Source organism: Cornus florida, unplaced genomic scaffold, assembly GCF_030987335.1.
Source record: "Cornus florida cultivar Cherokee Brave unplaced genomic scaffold, ASM3098733v1 CherokeeBrave_3.0.0_Hap2_Chr03, whole genome shotgun sequence".
Lineage (NCBI taxonomy): Eukaryota > Viridiplantae > Streptophyta > Magnoliopsida > Cornales > Cornaceae > Cornus > Cornus florida.
The window spans coordinates 57,778,095-57,800,633 of record NW_026775573.1 but is presented as its reverse complement, the minus strand read 5'-3'; the positions used below and the strand labels follow the sequence as shown (position 1 = coordinate 57,800,633).

Sequence of the window (22,539 nt, the reverse complement as noted above, 5' to 3'; positions counted from 1 at the left end):
ATGCTATCATATCCTTACTCTACCCAAGTTAACTTTGGCCATCCTCTTCTCCAAATATTATCCTAGATGTGAACTATGTCACTCTTCCTAACTAGCACACTTAAAGGTCTTCTTTGCACATAACCAAACCATGTTAACTGATTCTCTCATTTTATCACCAATTTGTGCTACTCCAACCATCTCCCGAATGTGATCATTTCTAATTCTATGCCTTTTAGTTTTACTGCACATCCATCTCAACATTCGCATTTCTGCCACTCACTTTATGGATATGTTGTTTCCTATCTAATAGCTATTCAATAGAAGTTCCCTTTCAGTTATAAGGGAAGACGCCTATCACACAATATACTAGATGCACTCCTCCATTTAACCCATCCTTACTTTGATTCTATTGATTAAAATCATCTCCAATTTCTCCTTCATTATGAATAATAAAGACTTAATAACGAAAATGTTCATTTTTTGTACCGTTTGATTTTCAACAAACTCCTCACTTTATCCTCATTTGTATTTCTAGATTTACTAAAGTTACACTCCATGTATTCTACTTATCTTAAACCTTTTTATTCTACAGCTTCTCTCCAAACCTCGAATTTAATTGGCATTAACTCCTATAGTCTCCTCGGCCAAAACAAAATCATTGGCAAACTACATACACCATGCAATCTCATCTTAGATTTGTCATGTTAAGTTGTTAACTCATCCATAACCAAGGTAAAAAGGTATGAGCTTAATGCTGACCCTTGGTGGACGCCTACAGTAATTGGAAATTCACTTGTTTTCCCTACAGGAGTTCAACTATAGTCGCACAACCGTCATACATATCCTTTATTGTATCAATGTATCCTGTTGTAACTCATTTCATTTCCCTCCAAATTAGATCTTTAGGTACCCTCTCATAAGCTTTCACCAAATCAATAAAAATAAAAATATCTAAAGGCTTAATCTGTTCGAAGAAGGGATGGGATTGTTAAAGTCTTGGTTGTAAAGTTGGAAAATTTCCTTTTACATACCTTGGGGTGCCTATTTCAGACAAAATGCTGCGTACCAGGGACTGCAATGCCTTGATTGATAAAGTGATTTCTCTTACAACTAGGTGGAATGATCTTCACCTTTCTATGGCTGGCAGAGTGGAATTGTCTAGAGCTTGTATCCTTCCTTTAGTTCAATATTGGACTTCTGTGTACACTCTTCCTTCTGTAGTTATTAACCTGATAGAGAGGAGAATGAGGAATTATATATGGGGCCATGTGGAAGATAAGAAGAAGATGCATGGTTTAAGATGGAATAAATTGGCTACTCCTAAGGAGGAAGGAGTTTTGGGGCTGAGACGGCTGGTTGATATTGATAAAGCTTCAAAGTGCAGCATTACATGGGATTTCCTGTTATCTAAAGACAGAATTTGGGTGGCTTGGTTCCAAAAAAAATATTTGAAAAATTCATCTTTTTGATTCTTCTATATGGAAGAGCATTTTAGCAGTCCGAGATCTGATTAAAGAGAATTGCAGATACAGTATAGGGAATGGTCAGAATATTTAAGCTTTTTTGGATCCATGGTGTGATGGTAAATGCTTAGGTGATCTATTTAGCCACAGATTATTGGGGTATCTTAGCAGAAACAAACAATGTCTGTTGCAGGAGTTCATTACTGATGGTCATTGGGATGACGAGCAGCTGTTAAACACAAATCAAGAGCTGAGACAGGTTTTTTATAACCACAGAATTGTTGGTGGAGAAGATCAGCTTGGATGGAAGATTCCATTCAGTTTCAAAGCAGCTTGGGAGGCTTGTAGAACTCCAGGACAAGTTGTTGGTTGGGCAGGATTGTGTTGGAGTGGAGGGAGGCCGAGATGGTCTACACACTCGGTGCTTGTTCTACAGAAAGCTATACTCACACATTGCTATTTGAATTTTTCTCTTGCTTCTAGATGCTATATGTGTTTCCAAAATGTCGAAACCTTGGATCATTTGTTTTGTAGTTGCAGTTATTCTTGGGAGGTGTGGTCCATTATTTCTGGAATTCTTGGTTGGGATTTACAGAAGATGTATGAAGTGCAGGAGGTGGTTGATGTGTTTACTCAAAGCTTTAATGGAAAGAAGAATAAAATGAGTCGTATTGTCTTTACAGCTATGCTATATTTTATTTGGAAAGAAAAGAATGAGAGGATGCATAATGATCTATGCAGCGATGCATTGGAATTAGCTAAGTGTATTCTTTGGGAGGTTCTTGATGTAATAGGGGTTAGCCTCCAGGATGTTTTGTAACCTTATCTGTTAGCTTTGTGGTCTCATTGGCCTGTGATTTGGACAGGTTGTGTTTGTAAAGTAAGGGTATGCCCTTACTAATTCTACATGTACTATATTGTTAATTTTTTATAAAATCCTTCATTTAGGAAAAAAAAAATATATCTAAAGGCTTTAAGGAGAATTAATCACTCAATATATTTATATACTAAAAGAGCACACGTTAATATTACAAGAAAGGAAACTAAATAAAATCACTACAGATTCCATGCCTACACAAATGCATAAATAAAATCAAATCCTAAAATTCTAGACTATCATGTCTCGACTAATATGGTAAGTCACATCCCATGATTCTAGGCAATCATATCTCCGCTAAGAGATTTAAAAAATTATCTGACACAAATTGGAGTGTGTTTATATCTGTTAGAAGTTCAAGCTCACAACGAACTTGGACTTTTGAAGGATTTACTAAAAGTTTAACAATGATAAAACTATAGCGGGATCTTTAACTTGGCAATATTATTTGGTGCATTTATGAGAAGATTTGTTGAGTCTACTGTGATGGTCTTAGAATGTTTTGTGATGTGATAATTTAGTAAAATTTGAAAAAATGACATGATTAATTTATAAAATATGAAAAATCATATTTTGAAAAGAAAAAATGATAATAATGAAAATAATTGATTGTATTCTGTAACTCACCAATTACCTTGAATCCATCAACACAGAATGCAAAGAATTTGAAGATAAAAGAGGTTAAAAGGTCCATTCACCTCTTGAATTACTAACTCGCCATGAACACACAACACATACATGTTTTGATTCATTAAAAAGATGTTTTGAATGCATAAAATTGTTTTGAATGAAAATTTGAACAGGAAAATAAGTCGGAAAACAGAATGCTTCGATTCAGCAAGCTTCGAGCAATAGGTCGATCAAGTGAACCTTCTAGCAGAACACTCAAAATCGGTACTACATCAACTACTTCCAACCCTTCAATGACTAAGACTTTAAATGAGATTAAGAATAAAGCCATATCCTCCAATGCATCAAAATAAAATGGCCTGTTTAAGGCCCTTGCATTCAGTAGAAATATAATATAGAAAAAAGAGAAGAGAATTGTGAAAAGACTTGAATGAGATAAATCACTCATTCACAGCTCTAGTATTTATAGATAAAAAGAGCACATGTTCATATTAAAAGAAAGGAAATTAAATCAAATCTAAATCAAATCACAACATATTCTAAAGCATATTCTATGACATATTCTATAGCATAATCAAATCTCTACTAATGTGGTAAGTCATTCCATAAATCGTGGCTATCATATCTACTAACACTCCCCCTCAAGTTGGTGCGTGGATATCTGAAACGCTCAACTTGGACAATGCATTCTCAAACACAATCTTACTGACAACCTCTATAAGAATGTCTGCAAGCTGTTGAGAGCTTGTGACAAATGAAGTGCAAATCTGACTAGCGATGTTTTTCTCTCAGATGAAGTGCCGATCAAAAAATAAAAAATGTCTCCTCAGACCATAAACAATTAACAATGTCTCCTCAGACCATAAACAACCAACAATGTCTCCTCAGACCATTTTCCTTTATATATATGTTTAAAACATGTAGATAGAAGAATCAACAATGTCTCCTAAACCATTCCCCTTCATACATATGTTTAAACAATGTAAATGAAAAAATTAACAATGTCTCCTAAGACCATAAAAAGAAACAACTATGTCTCCTCAAACCATTTTTGAATAGGTGGTGTCAAACTCGCAACGCCCTCATTGAGGTTAGACCACCCTGCGTACCCGACACCTCCCGGATGGGCGATGTCACCTTAGACCATTCCCGAATGGGTGGTGCCGAACTCGCAATGCCCTCATTGCAGTAGGACCACCTTGGCTCTGATACCAAGTAGAAATACAACATAGAAGAAAAAGGAGAGAATGGTGTAAAGACTTGAATGAGATAAATCACTCGTTCACAGCTTTAGTATTTATAGATAAAAAGAGCACATGCTTATATTACAAGAAAGGAAATTAAATCAAATCATAACATATTCCAAAGCATATTCTATGACACATTCTATAGCATAATCAAATCTCTGCTAATATGGTAAGTCATTCCATAAATCGAGGCTATCATATGTGCTAACACATTCCTTTCAAGCCAAATCACACAAATAGTAACCAAATAAACACAAGACCACAACATTCTTCCTCTGATCCCTCTACCAGAATCTCCAAACACAATCTTCATCAAAGTGAAGATTTTCAAAGTAACCAGCAAACTAAAACCAACTAAAGAAAAGGACAGCTCCCATTGAGAACAAAAGACAGGACAATGAACTAAATACATAATCTGCATATAACTACTCCCTCTATCCCAATTTAATAGTCCATTTTTCCATTTTTGAATATCCCAAAATACTTGTCCATTTGGAAAAGTCAAAGTGAGATAAATGCATCTTTCAATAAATACCCTTTATGTTTTGATATTTTCCCAACTTGATAATACATATACACACACAAATACTTCAAAGGGTAACTTGGAATTTCAAATGGAGATAATGCATGAAAAGAATGTCCCTTGAAAAGTCGTAATACCGAAAAGGGACTATTAAATTGGGACAGAGAAATTCCAAAAACCAAGCCAATTTTTTGGTGAACCTTAGCCCTCCAAATCAGCTCTGCTGGCCAGAAGAACAAAGGACCATTGCTCTTTAGGAGGAAAAGAGAACCATTATGAGCTAAATGCACCATTACAATCAAGATGCCGCAATCCCTCTATATGAGGTAAAAATACATATAAGCATCATACAGGAAATTGAGATAGAAGCAATATCAGAGATTCAGGATTATTAATATTTAAAAATAAAATAAAAGTTCCCAAAGATGGATCCATCATATTGAACAGTAAGATAACAAGCGTGAACCACTTGATCTTTTGAGCCTAAAAAACAAGGAAAAGGAACACAGAAGGAATTATTGCAGCTCTTCCCTAAAAAATAAAAATAAAAGAAATAAAATAATAGATGGACCCCATCAATAAATCTAATAAAATAGGAGCGGGTTGGGAATCCTTAAGAAATGGCTTTCCTAAAATTGCAATGAGATTCTCTAATGGCCATATTGGCATCCAAAGGGCTTTTTTTATGGGATTTTGTTATAGCAACGACGTACCTAAATTAGAGCTTGTACTTTAATTTATATTTCTATTAGGCAGCTTTCAATCTGCAAGCATACATTTAGAACCATGATTAAAAGATCTTTGCAAAGTCATTCAGTTATTTAATCAAATGAAAACATCAACCAACTCTTTCTCCCAGAAGACTAGGATGATAAATAAACGACTCAGAAATATTTTTGAAACACTAGGCAGCAACAGGAGGTCCCTGTGCAGATAAGAAGAGCCTTCCGACATATATAGAAAGCTCTGCAATGGAACAAGGCGCTTCAAATGTAATACAATGCAGTAAATACATCCAACTATCAACTTTTAGATTGGCATACAAACCTATGTATTCTCCTTTTTCTAGGGAAAGCAGAGGGCAAAAGGAAGCACGGATGCTGTGTAGTCGTGGAGCCAATTGGAGAGAGCATTGAAGAGTCATATAACCTTGTATCTCCAAAGAAACACTGCAAGATCCAACACTAAATTTCTTATCAATATTTCAAAGATAAACCTGAAAGTAAAAAACAAAACATCCCTGCCAGACCTGAAAAATGATAGACTTCCATCTCGAGTAAATGTCAGCAACACAGGACCTCGTGCCAGCAGAGAAAATGTTCTGTATTGCAGAGTTGTGACCGGAGATTTGCCTTTGCTACTGCTTCGACTGTGACGTGACCGAGACAATGCACCTGTGTGAGAGTTCATAGAGACTGTGTAAACATATCCCTGCAAAATTCAACCGTTTGGACATTTCCTTGGAAATGTTAGAGGTAATCAGTATATAAGATGTAACAATGGATGTCAAGCATGCAAACCTTAGCATCTCCACAAAAGATAAGCTGACCGGTGTGATCATGATCCATGGCAGTAATCTCACTGTCAAAAGCTGTTTTGTTGATTATTCTCCCTGTGCTGAAATTGAATACCTAGAATGTCGATTATAAATACAACTCCTATGAGAAAGGTTATTGAACGAATATGGCAAGGATGAGATCATTAGAATCTGATGGTATTAACATCCCTACAAATTTGATACAAAATCAGGAAAAAATAAAGAATGGATGTTGGATAGGGCATGCGTTCCAACAGTGTTCAATTACCATAGAAATAAAATATTATGAGAACAGCAAAAACTGTATAGTCAGGATACATTTCAATTTTAAAAAAAATTAGGAAGAGATAAAGGAAAACGATTTAATTTTGGAAGCCACAATTTGTTTTCAACATGCCATTGTCTTGTTCTCCACCACCACCAACCGGCCTTTTAGGCCAGGTGGGATCCAGTTGGATTCTGAACCTAAATAGCAGTGGCTTGAATGTCCCCTTGTTTTGTAGCAAATAAACAAATAAAATTCATGTGCTCAAAGCCTCAGCACAGTTACAATAGAAACACAACCTAAATGTTAATAAGATTTAGCAAAATTACAGTACGAAGTCCAGCTCATTCACTTTAAGTTGGAATGACCTAAAAGATTTAAAGTACCACATTCAAAATGCATTAATACAGAAAAAGGAGCTTCAACTTATTCTCATCGCATCCATTTGATTTATGTGCGTTCAAATAGTTATAGGAGATGGAATAAATCTTACTACCTAATCTATTCTACATGGACTCGGGTACATTTATTGGTTGCAGAACTTGCAGGTGTGTGTCTAGACGAGTGACCTCTGTCCTACGGATTTGGAAACATTTTATATATTATATAGTAGAATAATGTATGATACATTTGTTCTTAAAGGATATACTGCATTAGATTTCAATTTAAGTGCAATATAGTGAAAATGGGGTTTCTCTTCTCCAATCATCGTAAGTAGAGACTCAGAATTAGGGTTCATGTGTCGAACATATCTCAGCCCCATACCACATCATGTCCTATCCAAGCAGGGGGGAATAGAAGAGTTTATGTAAAACACCAATCAATGCAAATACCTTGACTCAAGATAAACTGCTTATTGTATTGTGTAATAAAATTAAATACTGTTTTGCTGACCCTGACAGTACTTAGGTGAAAATCCGGGTCTTAGGAAGTGAAATTCGGAAGAAAATACAGAAATAAAATAACCCAATAGGAAATAGATTGGGACTCACTTATATGGATGTTTGTTCTTCCAATGTTATCTGGTGGCTATACCCATTTCTTTTCTTTTCTTTTTTTTTTGATAAGTAAAATGTATTAAAAGGCGTTCAAAAGGAGAACGCGTCCCAAGCTATAAAAACAAAACGGAACCTATGATCTCAAAGAGCCCAAAAGGTCCATAGTATCCTCAAGAGAAGACTAATCTCTCCCCCAACCCCAACAAAAAAGAGTACAAATAATAGAAAATTTCAACACCCCAATGGAGGACTCCTTCCCATCAAAAGATCTTCTATTTCGCTCCTTCCAAAGGCTCTATCAAACGCAAAAGGGGGTCACCTTCCAGAAGACTCTAAGCCCCCACCCATTGGCTCCTCCAAATATCCAGCAATTCCCGTCCAAGGCATGACCCAATGAATACCAAACAGACAAAAAATGAGACTCCAACTGTCATGAGCCACAGGACAATGCAGCAGCAAGTGATCCACTGACTCCCCATTCAACTTACAAAGACGCCACCGATTAACAAAAATATGTCTTCGCTTCCTCAAGTTGTCCAAAGTCAAAATCTTACTCCAAGCTGCAGTCCACACAAAAAAGGCCACCCTAAGAGGCGCCTTAGACAACCACACCGTCTTCCACGGGAAGGTAGAGCTATGAAAACCAGAGAGGCACACAAAAAAAGACTGGACCTAGAACATCCCCGAAGTAGAAAGCACCCAAATCAGGGAATCTGCACCATCCTCTTGTCTGTACAGGAGAGCCAACAAGCCAATGACATCATCCAACTCTCAATCCTGAAAATATCGCCGGAATCGCACATCCCAAGACAACCTCCAGCTATCAAGGCGATAGCAGTTAGCAACCATAGCATGTTTGTCAACAGCAATCCTAAACAGCCTTGGGAACAAAAGAGCCGAAGGCCTATCCTCGCACCAGGAGCCCTCCCAAAACCGGACATACCTTCCATCCCGAACTCTGAATCTAACATGTTTGGAAAATTCATCCCATCCCTTTCCAATGGCCCTCCACACCCCCACTCCACTAGCAGACCTGGCTAGCCTAGCTGACCACCCCCCTCTCTCCTCCCCAAAGTGACATAAAATAACCCTTCTCCATAATCTATGTCTTTCACTGCCGAATCTCCAAAGCCACTTGCTAAGGAGAGCACTGTTGAAAGGGGCCAATCTCCTAATCCCAAGCCCTCCCAACTAAAAAGGCCTGCAAACCTGCTCCCATCTGACAAAATGATACTTAAACTCCTCTCCATGACCCCCCCAAAGGAAGTTTCGTTAAAGCATCTCAAGACGTCCAACAACAAAGGCTGGAATTCGAAAAAGCGAAAGAAAATACGTTGGGAGGCTTGACAAGATACTTTTCACTCATGTAACTTTACCACCCTTGGAAAGATATTGCTTTATCCATCCAGCTAATCTTCTCTCGACCCGCTCAATCATCGGGTCCCAACTTCCCACCTTCTTGGCCGAGTCCCCCAGCGGCAAACCCAAATACGAGATAGGGAAGCGTTGCGTCCCACACCCTAAAACAGCAACCAGAGTGTCCACCTCCTGAACCTCCCCCACAGGGACAAGCACACTCTTAGCCACGTTGACTTTCAAACCAGAGACAGCCTGAAAGCAAACCAAAACACATCTCAGATACCTCAACTGGGACACCTCTGCCTCACAAAAAACAATAGTGTCATCCGCAAAGAGCAAGTGAGAAATCTCTATCTGCTGAACTGAGTCGGGGCCGATCTTGAAACACCTGATAAAACCCAAGTCCACCGCCCTTCTCATCAATCTACTAAGAGCCTCCATAACAATAATAAAAAGGAACGGGGAGAGAGGGTCCCCCTACCTCAGACCGCGAGAACTGTCGAAAAACCCCGTAGGAGATCCATTTACCAACACCGAAAATCTGACAGTGGAAACACATGAAGCAATCCATTTCCTCCATCTCTCACCAAAGCCCATCCTCTCCAACAGGTAGAACAGGAAATTCCAGCAGACATGATCATAGGCTTTCTCGATATCCAGCTTGCAAAGAACACCAGGAGCCCCACTACAAAGTCTAGAATCCACACATTCACTGGCAATAAGGGCAAAATCCAGGATCTGTCTGCCCCCAATGAAAGCATTCTGAGACTCAGAGATAACTCCATCCAGAACCTTCCTTAATCTAAACGCAAGGACTTTTGCGATGAGCTTGTAAATGCACCCAATCAGACTGAATGGTCTAAAATCCTTAATGTTAGAAGCACCACCCTTCTTAGGAATAAGGGCAATAAAAGATGCGTTCAGTGATTTCTCAAACCGCCCCGTGGAATGAAACTCATGGAAAGTGCCCATAACCTCGTATCGGGCCACCTCCCAACTCTCCAACAAAAATCTAATAGTAAAGCCATCAGGGAGCCTTATCACCATTACAACTCTTTAGAGCCTTCAACACCTCCTCCTCCGAAAAAGGACTCTCCAACCCATCTCTTTCCAAGTCAGAAATAGAATCAAAGTGAAGACCATCAAGAGGTGGCCTCCATCGAAGAGGCTCAGAATAAAGCCTTTGGTAGAAAGAGACAATACCGCTACGCACCTCCTCCTCCGTAGTCAAGACCGCACCATCCACACACATCCGCCCAATGTGATTATTCCTCCTATGAGCATTAGCAGTTCTATGGAAAAACTTGGTATTCTGGTCTCCCTCTTTGAGCCACAAGGCCCGAGATTTCTGGCGCCACGAAATTCCTCCAAAACTGCAATCTCGACACATTCTGCCTGACAAGCTGCTCTCCTACTGCGTTGAGATTCAGAAAGAACACCCTCCCCTTCTAATCTATCAATCTCGGCAATATCAACCAATGCACTATTCTTCCTCCATTCCAAGCTCCCAAACACCTCCTTATTCCACCTTTTGAGATTATTTTTCAGAAGTCGAAGCTTTCCTGCAAGAATAAAGCTCGACGTACCCACCACCAGGTTCTCCTCCCACCAAGAATGCACAAATCCCTGGAAATTATCCGCACGAAGCCACATGTTCTCAAATCTGAAAGGAGTGCTACAAGATCTCAACCCTCAACAATCTAAAACCAAGGGAATGTGGTCCGACATCACCCTAGCCAACACAGCCTGAACAACATCCGGGAACTTTTCTTCCCAGTCACCAGAAATCAAAAATCTATCAAGGCGAGAAAAAGTTAGAGCTTCCCTTCCACTGGACCAAGTGAAAGAAGCTCCCTCAAAAGGAAGATCAATAAGCTAGTGACCATCAATAAAGTAAGAAAAGTGCATCATAGCCTGAGTCCACAGACCTCTTGTAGATCTCTCCGCCGGGGACCTAACCATATTAAAATCTCCTGCCACACACCAAGGAAGAGACCACCTCCCTTTCACCCCACTCAACTCCTCCCACAACCCATCCCTCACATCATCATCAACCGGCCCATACACCCCAAAAAAGCCCCAAGTGAAACCATCCACCTCCATCACAAAAGCACAAGACAGAGAAAAAATCCCCCTATAAACATCCACCGTAGCCATCCATCTCCTATCCCACATAATGAGAACACCGCTTGAAGTCCCAACAGAATCTAGCGCCTCCCACTCAACAAACTGGTTACCCCACAAACTCTTCACCACACGATCAGTTATAGAATCAATCTTTTGTTTCTTGAAGACACACCAAATGCACCCCCATTTCCTCACCGCCATCTTCACCACCTTACGCTTGCCCGGACCATTGAGACCACAGACATTCCAAGATAAAAGTCGTAGCTTCATGAGGAAACACTCACCCCCATCACCCCCTTACCCCTCCCTCCTCCCTTAACACTCCCCCTCTCCTTCTCCCCCTCAATCAACCTATCATAATTCACATCAGAACATAGGTTCCTTAGCTCCCTTTCCCCTTTCCACGAAGTAAGGTTCTTCTTCTTCCGGCTCCTCCTTCTGGAAAATTGAATCATCTCCCCCTCTCTCCCCTCTGCCGTGGCCTGAAGAATTGCTAAGGCCTGATCACGATTGCCCTTGCAAGAGACACCCAACAGATCACTAGTGACCCCAATATTAGCCTTGACCCATTCCTTTCCAATATCCTCAGCTTCCTGTCTACACACCTTGTTGCCCAAATCTTCTGGAAGAACAATAGCCAAAGGGTCAACCACCCCCAAGTTAGCATGACCCTCCTCCCACAAAATCAGATCAAGAGACCTGCTCCCATCTCCCTCACCTCCCTTGGTCTCCACTGCCTCCTCGACATGAGAAGACCAGTCCTCACCATAATCCAACACACCATCCCAGATGAAAAGGTCCGGATTGCAGTCAACAGTTTGATCATTAGGCGAAAATCTGTGCTTCTGAAACTCCTTTACCAAAAGAGAGGCTGATTCATCACTGAGGGAAATACGGATATCTTTGCCCACACAAACAATCACCAAATCAGGCACAGAACCCTTCAAACAAGTCACTGAGCCATCTTTTAAAGAAGAATAAAACCCTGTCATTCCACTCAAAAGAGGCTTGGCCGGCCTACCCATCTCCTCCCCTGAGGAATCATTGAACCGAGAAGCGGAAGAAAACTCCGAGCATGTCTCAGCAATCCCGGCGCATAATCAGTTGTAATCCCTGTCACCAGACAAGCAAATCGTCCCATCCCTTTCTGACAGCCCAACATCCCCAAAATCAGAGCCAACCGTAGAGCTCATCACATCCATCGAGTCAACCTCAAGAACAAGTGACAACATCTACTGCCTCCCATCAAAGAACTCCACCCCCCCCCCCCCCCCTACTTCTCAACAACTCACAAGGAGTAGAAGTAGAGACTGACGGAGAGTTCCGAACATGAGATGAAAGAGACTTACCTGGACACGAATGGGGATCCTTACGGGCGACCCACTTCTGTTTGTATTTCTGGTCCATTTCTTCACAGTCGCCATTTCTTCCTGGTGGCTATACCCATTTCAGGCTACTGATTTGGATCCCTTGGATCCCAAGAGGGTATGCCCTCCTCAGCTATGTCTAAAAAAAATCTCATCTTGTGTTCTCACAATTTCATAGTCACTTATAGCACACTACCCCTCCCTTTCTTCCCAAAAATAAAAAGAAAGGTAAAAAGGGACAAGAGGATAGACATTAAAACATCAATATAATAATAAAATAATTTCAGCTTTAACCAAAGTACTCGCCAAATGGCATGCAATTCCCTTTCCCTCCCCCCCACCCCCAACCAAAAATAATAATAATAATTGTAAACAGCATTAGATAATTACAGTGATTTCTTTGTTCGCGTTGCCAACTGAAAGAAAGTTGTTATTCACCTGCATAAAGAAGACAAATAAAAGAACAAAATTTAAAACCAATGTAATCAATGAAAAATATATAAACAATAATGATTCCTTTATATATAGTGTGTAGTTACATATAAAAGGAAGATGGCATATAGCCTACAAACCTTAATCATATTGATATATAACAAATAAAAAAGAAGAAGAAACCCTTTCTTTAAAATAACTAATAAGTGGAAATCAAATATAAAGGAGAAACTAGGAAGCCAAAAAAATAAAAAGAAAGCAATATGAATATCAGAGAATCTGAGATGTGCATTCAAGATGAGCACATACATTCCAAACAACATCGATCACCAAGTGTTATTCATAGAAAACCAGAGGCTAGCTTTGCAACACAACATTGGTAAATATGAGTAGGCAAATATGAGTAAATGAAGACTAGAACTTTTAATGTATACTTACAGGATGAAAACGAATACATAGTTGTGAAGCCACTCCATATATCACTCGAATGCAAGTGCCTTTCAATATCTCCCATACTCTAACAGTTTTATCCATCGAGGATGATGCAATATACTGATTGTTGGATGAGAAGTCGAAATCTGAAGAGATTATGCTTTAATAACACAAACATGACCAGCAATAAGAAAGAAATATAAAGGTTGGACTCAGCTAGATCTATAGCTATATTCTACATTGAAATGCACCAACAACTTTCGAACTAACATCCTATAAGAATGTATTTGCATGTGTTAAGAAGTTTGAAAATGAATAAGAAAGAATATTCAGAATGCTATTTTTAATGTTTGCCTCTTTCTGGGGAAGATACTGAATTTTATGCAAACTGCTTGTATATCCTCACCATACTTTATGGTATACAAAAGTATGTTAAGTTTCAATAAAAGTCATCTAAAGGATTCCTAAATGGCTTAAAATAGAAAAAGAAACATAAACAAAACTGAGCAACTATATGGATTCTTTTCCTTCTTATGCTTCTAATTTCTAAATGATTCCTACAACATGTATCTTACGAATGAGAATTATATACACATGAATACATTTGGAACAATCAATGTGCTTCTCCAAGTGGAATACTTTTCATATGCTTCAATGAAAAGCACATGGTGATCTCTCTTTATATCTGTCATGTGCAAAAAGGTGGATACCTATACAAATCATCTATGAAGCACGTTCACATAAAGTATATGGAAATGACACAAAATGGACAAGGTAATGCAACAAATTATTAAAAAGTAGGATGGGATATGGCGAGCACGCAACAATAGATATGCATTTATATATATTTATGTAGATCATTATCATCCTTGCATTTACCCATATGAATGATCTGAGTCACATGAATTCTCTTTTTCCATTCTTTTGCATTTGTGTTAATTTTTTGAATTCAATTATAATTACTTCAATTCCTGTTACTTTAGGACAACATCTTTTTCTCGTCTTCTATGCAAACTAATCTTCCATTTATTACCGATGCATCTACTAGTCTATGTTGTGTGTGTTCATACCACATATTTCTCTTATTTTATCACTATTCGGGGTCACCCCTAGTCTTTCCTTCACACATTGATTATTGACACTAATTTTAGTCACTCCAATAATCTATTCTACCATTCTCATTCAACTACATGAATAAGTTGTTCTTATTTCTTTTTTAAAACCCACCACTTTGCTCCATATAAGATTGCTCGCCTAAAAACCATCCTATAAAATTTTCCTTTTAAGTTATTTGGTATTTTTATCACATAAAATATCACTAGCTTATCTCCATTTTGTCCATCCTGCTCCAATCCTACTAATTACATTTTTTTTTTTTTTTTTTGATGAGTAAGATTTCATAAAAAGGCGCTCAAGAGGGGAGCACTCTCAAAAGAATACAAAGACACTATAGCTTCAAGCTATCCACAAAATCCAATCCTACTAATTACATCATCATCAATCTCTCCATCCTTTCATACTACTAATCCTAAATATTGAAAATAATTATTTTGAATAATCCTTTAGACTTGAATTGTTTTCGTGATATGGTAATTTTTTTAGAGTTTATTAAATTCACATTCACATTCCATATATTCAATTTTAGTCTTACTACTTCTAAAGCCTTTTGCTTCTAATTATCTCTCCATACCTCTAATTTTCCTAAGACTTGCTTTGAAGTATCCAATAACACTATGCCAACAACAAACAACATATTATGGAATGCCTTATTCTATATCTTTAGTTTTTTTCATAAGTGAAGTTTGATCACACGCTCAAGGGGGGAGCGCTTCCCAAAAACTACATAAGGACCAAATAGGGCCTAATCTCTCAATATGTCCAAGCATCCACTATCTCCCCCCTAGATTTACAATTTCTTCCATAAGCCCAACAAAAAAGAGAACTAAGAATAGAAATGTAATATCCGACTTTCATTAAGTCCATTATCGATTCTTATGAGCTTTATATAGTTTATTTGAATAAATTACTTCACATGGGGGATTTAACTGGTAGTCTCGTAGATAGTTAATACGGTGAAGGGTGAATTTCCAAAGAACCAAGGGATTCCATAAAATCGAAAAATATGTTGAGTGGGAAGAAAGTATAAATATAAAAGTTAAAGTGTTTGGATTAAGTATGAAAAATATTTTAGTGGAGGTCGTAAATATAAATGTGAAGAATAGTTGGTATAAAATGAAAAACGAAAAAATGTGAATAAATAATTTTTTTTTCTGATAAGTAAATAAATAAATACATACATGACAAATGTAACGCATGTTGCCATGTGTTGGAATGCATGAGTGGGCCTTCAAAAATATGCCATTTGTATAAAGCTTCTCCCAGAAGCTTTGTTGTCCTTAGTATATATGTAGTACAAACAAGAAAAAGAAGAAAGGGAGAGAGAGAGATTTGAAAGAGGAAAAGAGAAGGAAAAAATTGGAGGAATTTTGGAAAAGCTTCAAAGCGGAAGGTTCCTAACCTTCTCAATTGTTGAAATTCTTGGTTTATTTGCTAAAAATTAGAAATCAATCTACATAAATGTTTCTTGCCATGTGAAATGTGGATTTATGTTGTCTAACTACTTTGTTGATCATGAAATTAGTTGAAAGATTTGCTAAATTTTGAAACGAAATGATGTGTTGGGAAAAGTGAACTGAACAGCTTGGTTTTAGGATTGAGATTTCTATATTTTTGATTTGCTATTTGTAAATGGGATTTTGGTATATTAAAGCTAACTTGTTGAGAAGTTTATAGGTTTCTATTTGACTCAAAATAGTTTGAGTTTTGGAATTATTATGACTTTCTGAAGTTGAAGGAAACTAGCAGTTCAAACTGATTGTCTTAGTGCAAATTTCTCTATTGTTTTCTTCAATAACAGACCTGATTGGTAAAGGTATTGACTAAATTAATTTACTGAAATTGAAATATAGTTTGTTAGCTTTCATTTGGTCCTGGTTTCACCTAAATTGAGTTCGAATTATATTTTTGGATAACTTTTAAAGAAACTAGTTTTTGCTGGAAATTTACATGAATATTAGATAGCAGTAACTTTGGTTAATTTTTTTCCATATCAATTGTTGGATTTTGAGTATGAGATTTTGAGAAATGAAAATTGACATATTGAAGTTTCTCCAGAATTTTATGTTATAATTAAATAAGAAGTATTTGATTTTTAGTAAATTTCCGAACACGAGTTATTGCTGGGGAGAAAACAGCTTCTACATGACCAACGAGCCAGTGGCCTAGCGGTATCAGCCTCTTACTTCCCAAAGGGAGGTCCGGGGTTCAAGTCTCAGAAGAGACGTGTGTGAGTACCAACTAGGAAAAAAAAAAAAAAAAATCAGCTTGTACATGAGAATTGAATTTGGAAAGCCGAGCTTTAATGGTTTGAAAATGATTGTTGGGTATATTAACGGTGACTGCATTGATTCAATGAAGTTGGGTTGCGGTCCTTGGGTAGAATTCCAGAATTCCCTAAAGAAGCAAGTAGGCTCGGTGCCCTTGCGTGAAAGACCCTAAACCCACATGGTAGACCCTCGTTTAGGTAGTTGATGGTTGGGGCCACGCAGGTGAGAGAGGTTGGATTCCTCTTGGAGGACTACCAATTCCCTTGTGCAGTTGATGGTTGCAAAGGTTGGCCGGTGGATTCCTCTTGGAGCGCCACCATTGGTTGATAAATGCATTCATCTTGCTGAAAATGAAAGACGGAAATAATGGATTGATTAATGAACTATTGCGGTTTTATGAAGCAAGTAGGGCTCGGTGCCCTTGCGTGAAAAACCCTAAACCCACATGGTAGACCCTTGTTTAGGTAGTTGATGGTTGGGACCACGCGGTAAGAGGTTGGATTCCTCTTGGAGGACTACCATTTCCCTTATGCAGTTGATGGTTGCAAAGGTTGGCCGGTGGATTCCTCTTGGAGCGCCACCATTGGTTGATAAATGCATTCATCTTGCTGAAAAAGAAAGACGGAAATTATGGATTGATTATATGAACTATTGCGGTTTTATGGGGCCATCTTCTTAAAGATTTCATGAATGGCTATTATTCGATTATTCTCTTTATGACATGACTTTATGAAATATTTTGGGAATTATTTGGAAAAGGAAGTTTGAATAATTTGATAATTTAAATGCTATTATTTACTTGATAATATCCTGCTGTCTAATTCCATTTGTCAGTGCACATTTCTCTGCATTGGTTAAAGTTCATTTTTCTACCTACCAAAGAATGAAAGAAAATTATGTGAATTTTCTCAAAAATATTGGGAACCTACTGAACGCTTTGAGCTCACTCTTTACCAAACATTTTTAGGTTCTAGTCTTGGTCACAGATAAGAAATGAGGTGGCCGTGAAGTGTTGTGTTTTTTGGAGACTAGGCTACCAGTTTTGGGCTACACTCTATTTTGGGGTTGTCTTTGTATTGACTAGAGTTTTGGATCATATGGGTATCAATGCTATATTTCAATGAGATTGGTGTATATTGTTTTTCATATATTATAGATTTTTTATCAAAGTAATTAAGGTGTCTTATTGTTTTTTTTTTTTATAAGTAAAATGTATAAAAGGCGTTCAAAAGGGAAACGCGTCCCAAGCTATACAAAAAACTGAAACTATGATCTCAAGAAACCCACAAAGTCCACAATATCCTCAATGGAGGAAAAATCTCTCCCCCAACCCCAACAAAAAAGAGTACAAATAATAGAGAATTTCAACACCCCAATGGAGGCCTCCTTCCCATCAAAAGATCTTCTATTCCGCTCTTTCCAAATGCTCCACCAAACACAAAAGGGGGTTACCCTCCAGAAGACTCTCGCCTGAGCCCCCACCCATTGGCCCCTCCAAATATCCAGCAAATCCCGAGATGTCCGAGGCATAACCCAATGAATACCAAACAAATCAAAAATGAGACTCCAACAATCATGAGCCACAGGACAATGCAGCAACAGGTGATCCACTGACTCCCCATTCAACTTACAAAGACCACATCGATTAACAATAATATGTCTTCGTTTCCTCAAGTTATCCAAAGTCAAAATCTTGCTCCAAGCTACAGTCCACAAGAAAAAGGCCACCCTAAGAGGCGCCTTAGACAACCACACCGTCTTCCACGGGAAGGAAGCGCCATGAAAACCAGAAAGGCATACAAAAAAAGACCGGACCTAGAACATCCCCTGAGAAGAGTGCAACCAAAACAGGGAGTCAACATCGGTGCCCTCCACCACCTGTCTGTACAAGAGAGCCAACAAGCCAGTGACATCATCCAACTCCCAATCCTGAAAAGATCGCCGGAATCGCACATCCCAAGATAACCTCCCGCTATCAAGGCGATAGCAGTTAGCAACCATAGTATGTTTATCAACAGCAATCCTGAACAGCCTTGGAAACAAAAGAGCCAGAGGCCTATCCGTGCACCAGGGATCCTCCCAAAACCGAACAAACCTTCCATCCCGAACTTTGAATCTAACATGTTTGGAAAACTCGTCCCATCCTTTTCCAATGGCCCTCCACACCCCTACTCCACTAGCAGACCTGACTGGCCTAGCTGACCACCCCCCTCTCTCCTCCCCAAAGCGACAGGAAATAACCCTTCTCCATAATCTATGCCTTTCACTGCCGAATCTCCAAAGCCACTTACCAAGGAGAGCACTGTTAAAGGGGGCCAATCTCCTAATCTCAAGCCCGCCCAACTGAAGAGGCTTGCAGCCCCCCCCCCCCCCCCCCCCCAAAAGGAAGTTACGTTGCAACATCTCCAGACGGCCAACAACCGAGGCTGGAACCCGAAAGAGCGAAAGAAAATACGTTGGAAGGCTTGACAAGACGCTTTTCACTAGCGTAACTTTACCACCCTTGGAAAGATATTGCTTTTTCCAACCAGCTAATCTTCTTTCGACCCTCTCAATCACCGGGTCCCAACTTCCCATCCTCCTGGCCGAGTCCTCCAATGGCAAACCCAAATACGAGATAGGGAAACGTTGTGTCCCACACCCTAAAGCAGCGGCCAGAGTATCCACCTCCTGAACCTCCCCCACAGGGACAAGCACACTCTTGCCCACGTTGACTTTCAAACCAGAGACAGCCTGAAAGCAAACTAAGACACATCTCAAATACCTCAACTGGGACACCTCTGTCTCACAAAAAACAACAGTGTCATCCGCAAAGAGCAAGTGAGAAATCTCCATTTGCTGAACGGAGTCGGGACCGATCTTGAAACTCCTGATAAAACCCAAATCCACCGCCCTTCTCATCAACCTACTAAGAGCCTCCATAACAATAATAAAAAGGAACGGGGAGAGAGGGTCCCCCTGCCTCAGACCGCGAGAGCTACCGAAGAACCCCGCGGGGGACCCATTCACCAACACCGAAAACCTGATAGGGGAAACACATGAAACAATCCATTTCCTCCATCTCTCACCAAATCCCATCCTCTCCAACAGGTAGAACAGAAAATTCCAGCAGACATGATCATAAGCTTTCTCGATATCCAACTTACACAGAACCCCAGGAGCCCCACTACACAACTGAGAATCCTCACATTCACTGGCAATAAGAGCAGAATCCAGGATCTGTCTACCCCTAATGAAAGCATTCTGGGACTCAGAAATAACTCCATCCAAGACCTCCCTCAAACGGAAAGCAAGGACTTTTGTGATGAGCTTGTAAATGCATCCAATCAAACTGATTGGTCGAAAATCCTTAATATGAGAAGCACCACCCTTCTTAGGAATAAGAGCAATAAAAGATGTGTTCAGTGATTTCTCAAACCTCCCCGTGGAATGAAACTCATGAAAAGTGCCCATCACCTCGTACCGGACCACCTCCCAACTCTCCAACATAAATCTCATAGTAAAGCCGTCCGGGCCTGGAGCCTTATCACCATTACAGCTCTTAAGGGCCTTCAGCACCTCTTCCTCCGAAAAGGGATTTTCCAACCCATCTCTTTCCAATGTAGAAATAGAATCAAAGTGAAGATCATCAAGACGTGGCCACCATCAAAGAGGCTCAGAATAGAGCTTTTGGTAGAAAGAGACAATACCGCTACGCACCTCCTCCTCCTTAGTCAACACCGCATCATCCACACACACCCGCCCAATGTGATTATTCCTCCTATGAGCATTAGCGGTTCTATGAAAAAACTTGGTATTCTGGTCTCCCTCTTTGAGCCATAAGGCCCGAGATTTCTGACGCCACGAAATTTCTTCCAAAACTGCAATCTCCACACATTCTGCCTGACAAGTTGCTCTCCTACTGTTTTGGGATTCAGCAAGAACACCCTCCCCTTCCAGTCTATCAAACTCGGCAATATCAGCCAAAGCCCTATTCTTTCTCCACTCCAAGCTCCCAAAAACCTCCTTATTCCACCTTTTAAGATTATTTTTCAGAATATGAAGCTTTCCTGCAACAATGAAACTCGATGTGCCCACCACCAAGTTCTCCTCCCACCACAAACGCACAAGTCCCTGGAAGTTATCCACACGAAGCCACATATTCTCAAATCTGAAAGGAGTGCAACGAGATCTCAACCCTCCACAATCCAGAACCAAAGGAGTGTGATCCGAAGTCACCCTAGCCAACACAGCCTGAACAACATCCGGGAACATCTCTTCCCAGTCACCGGAGATCAAAAATCTATCAAGACGAGAGAGAGTTGGAGCTTCCCTTCCACTGGACCAAGTGAAAGAAGCTCCCTCAAGAGGAAGATCAATAAGCTGATGACCATCTATAAAGTCAGAAAATTGCATCATAGCCTGAGTCCATGCACCTCCTGAAGATCTCTCCGCCGGGGACCTCACCACATTAAAGTCACCTGCCACACACCAAGGAAGAGATCACCTCTCCTTCACCCCACTCAACTCCTCCCACAGACCACCCCTCATATCATCATCAACTGGCCCATACACCCCAGAAAAGCCCCAGGTGAAACCATCCTCCTCCATCACAAAGGCACAAGACAGAGAAAAAATCCCTCGAAAAACATCCACCTTAGCCATCCATCTTCTATCCCACATAATGAGAACACCGCCTGAAGTCCCAACAGAATCCAGGGCCTCCCACTCCACAAACCGGTTACCCCACAAACTCTTCACCATCCGATCAGTCATAGAATCGATCTTAGTCTCTTGAAGACACACCAACTGCACCCTCCATTTCCTCACTGCCATCTTCACCATCTTTCTCTTGCCCGGACCATTGAGGCCACGGACATTCCAAGATAAAAGTCGTAGCTTCATAAGGAAACATTCTCCCCCATCACCCCCTTGCCCCTCCCTCCTCCCTTAGCACTTCCCCTCTCCTTCCCCCCCTCAACCACCCTATCATAATTCACCTCAGAAACCAGATTCCTAAGCTCCCTTTCCCCTTTCCACGGAGAAAGGTTTTTCTTCTTCCGGCTCCTCCTTCTGGAAAACTGAATCATCTCCCCCTCTCTCCCCTCTGCCGTAGCCTGAAGAATAGCTAAGGCCTGATCCCGATTAACGTTGCAAGAGACACCCAGAAGTTCACTAGTGACCCCAATATTAGCCTTAACCCATTCCTTTCCAGTATCCTCAGCTTCCTGTCTACACACCTCACTGCCCAACTCCTCTGGAAGAACAATAGCCAGTGGGTCCACCACCCCCAAGTTAGCATGACCCTCCTCCTCCCACAACATCAGATCAAGCGACCTGCTCCCATCTCCCTCACCTCCCTTATCCACCACTGCCTCCTCCACATGGGAAGACCAGTCCTCACCATAATCCAAAACACCATCCCGAATGAAAGGGTCCGGATTGCAATCCATAGTTTGAACATCAGGCGAAAATCTGTGCCTCTGCAGTTCCTTAACTAAAAGAGAGGTTGATTCATCGCTGAGGGAAATATGGATGTCTTTGCCCACGCAACAGTCACCAAATCAGACGCAGAACCCTTCAAACAAGTCATTGGGCCATCTTTTAGAGGAGAACAAGACCCTGCCGGTCCATTCAAAAAGCGCTTGGCCGACCTGCCCATTTCCTCCCTCGAGGAATCATTATACCAAGAAGTGGAAGAAAACTCCGAGCATGTCTCAACAAACCCGGCACACAACTGGTTGAAATCCCTGTCACCAGACAAACAAACCGTCCCATCCCTTTCTGACAGCCCAACATCCCCAAAATCAGAGCCACCCGTAGAGCTCCTCACATCCACCGAGTCACCCTCTAAAACAGGCGACAACACCTGCTACCTCCCAACAAAAACCTCCTCCCCCTTGCTTCTCAACAACTCACTAGAAGGAATAGAAGA

At 40.2% G+C, this 22,539-nt stretch overlaps 1 protein-coding gene across 1 annotated transcript in view; it reads right to left on the bottom strand.

Annotated features, from left to right (window-relative positions):
- The window catches only part of LOC132300597 (uncharacterized), a 39,142-nt gene that overhangs the window by 3,573 nt on the left and 13,030 nt on the right, over positions 1–22,539 (bottom strand). The window contains exons 6-10 of the mRNA XM_059797763.1: positions 13,246–13,385; positions 12,766–12,813; positions 6,243–6,353; positions 5,972–6,153; positions 5,770–5,891 (exon numbers count right to left, since the gene is read on the bottom strand). Coding sequence (XP_059653746.1) covers positions 5,770–5,891; positions 5,972–6,153; positions 6,243–6,353; positions 12,766–12,813; positions 13,246–13,385 — 603 coding nt within the window. The remainder of the gene's footprint in view (positions 1–5,769; positions 5,892–5,971; positions 6,154–6,242; positions 6,354–12,765; positions 12,814–13,245; positions 13,386–22,539) is intronic.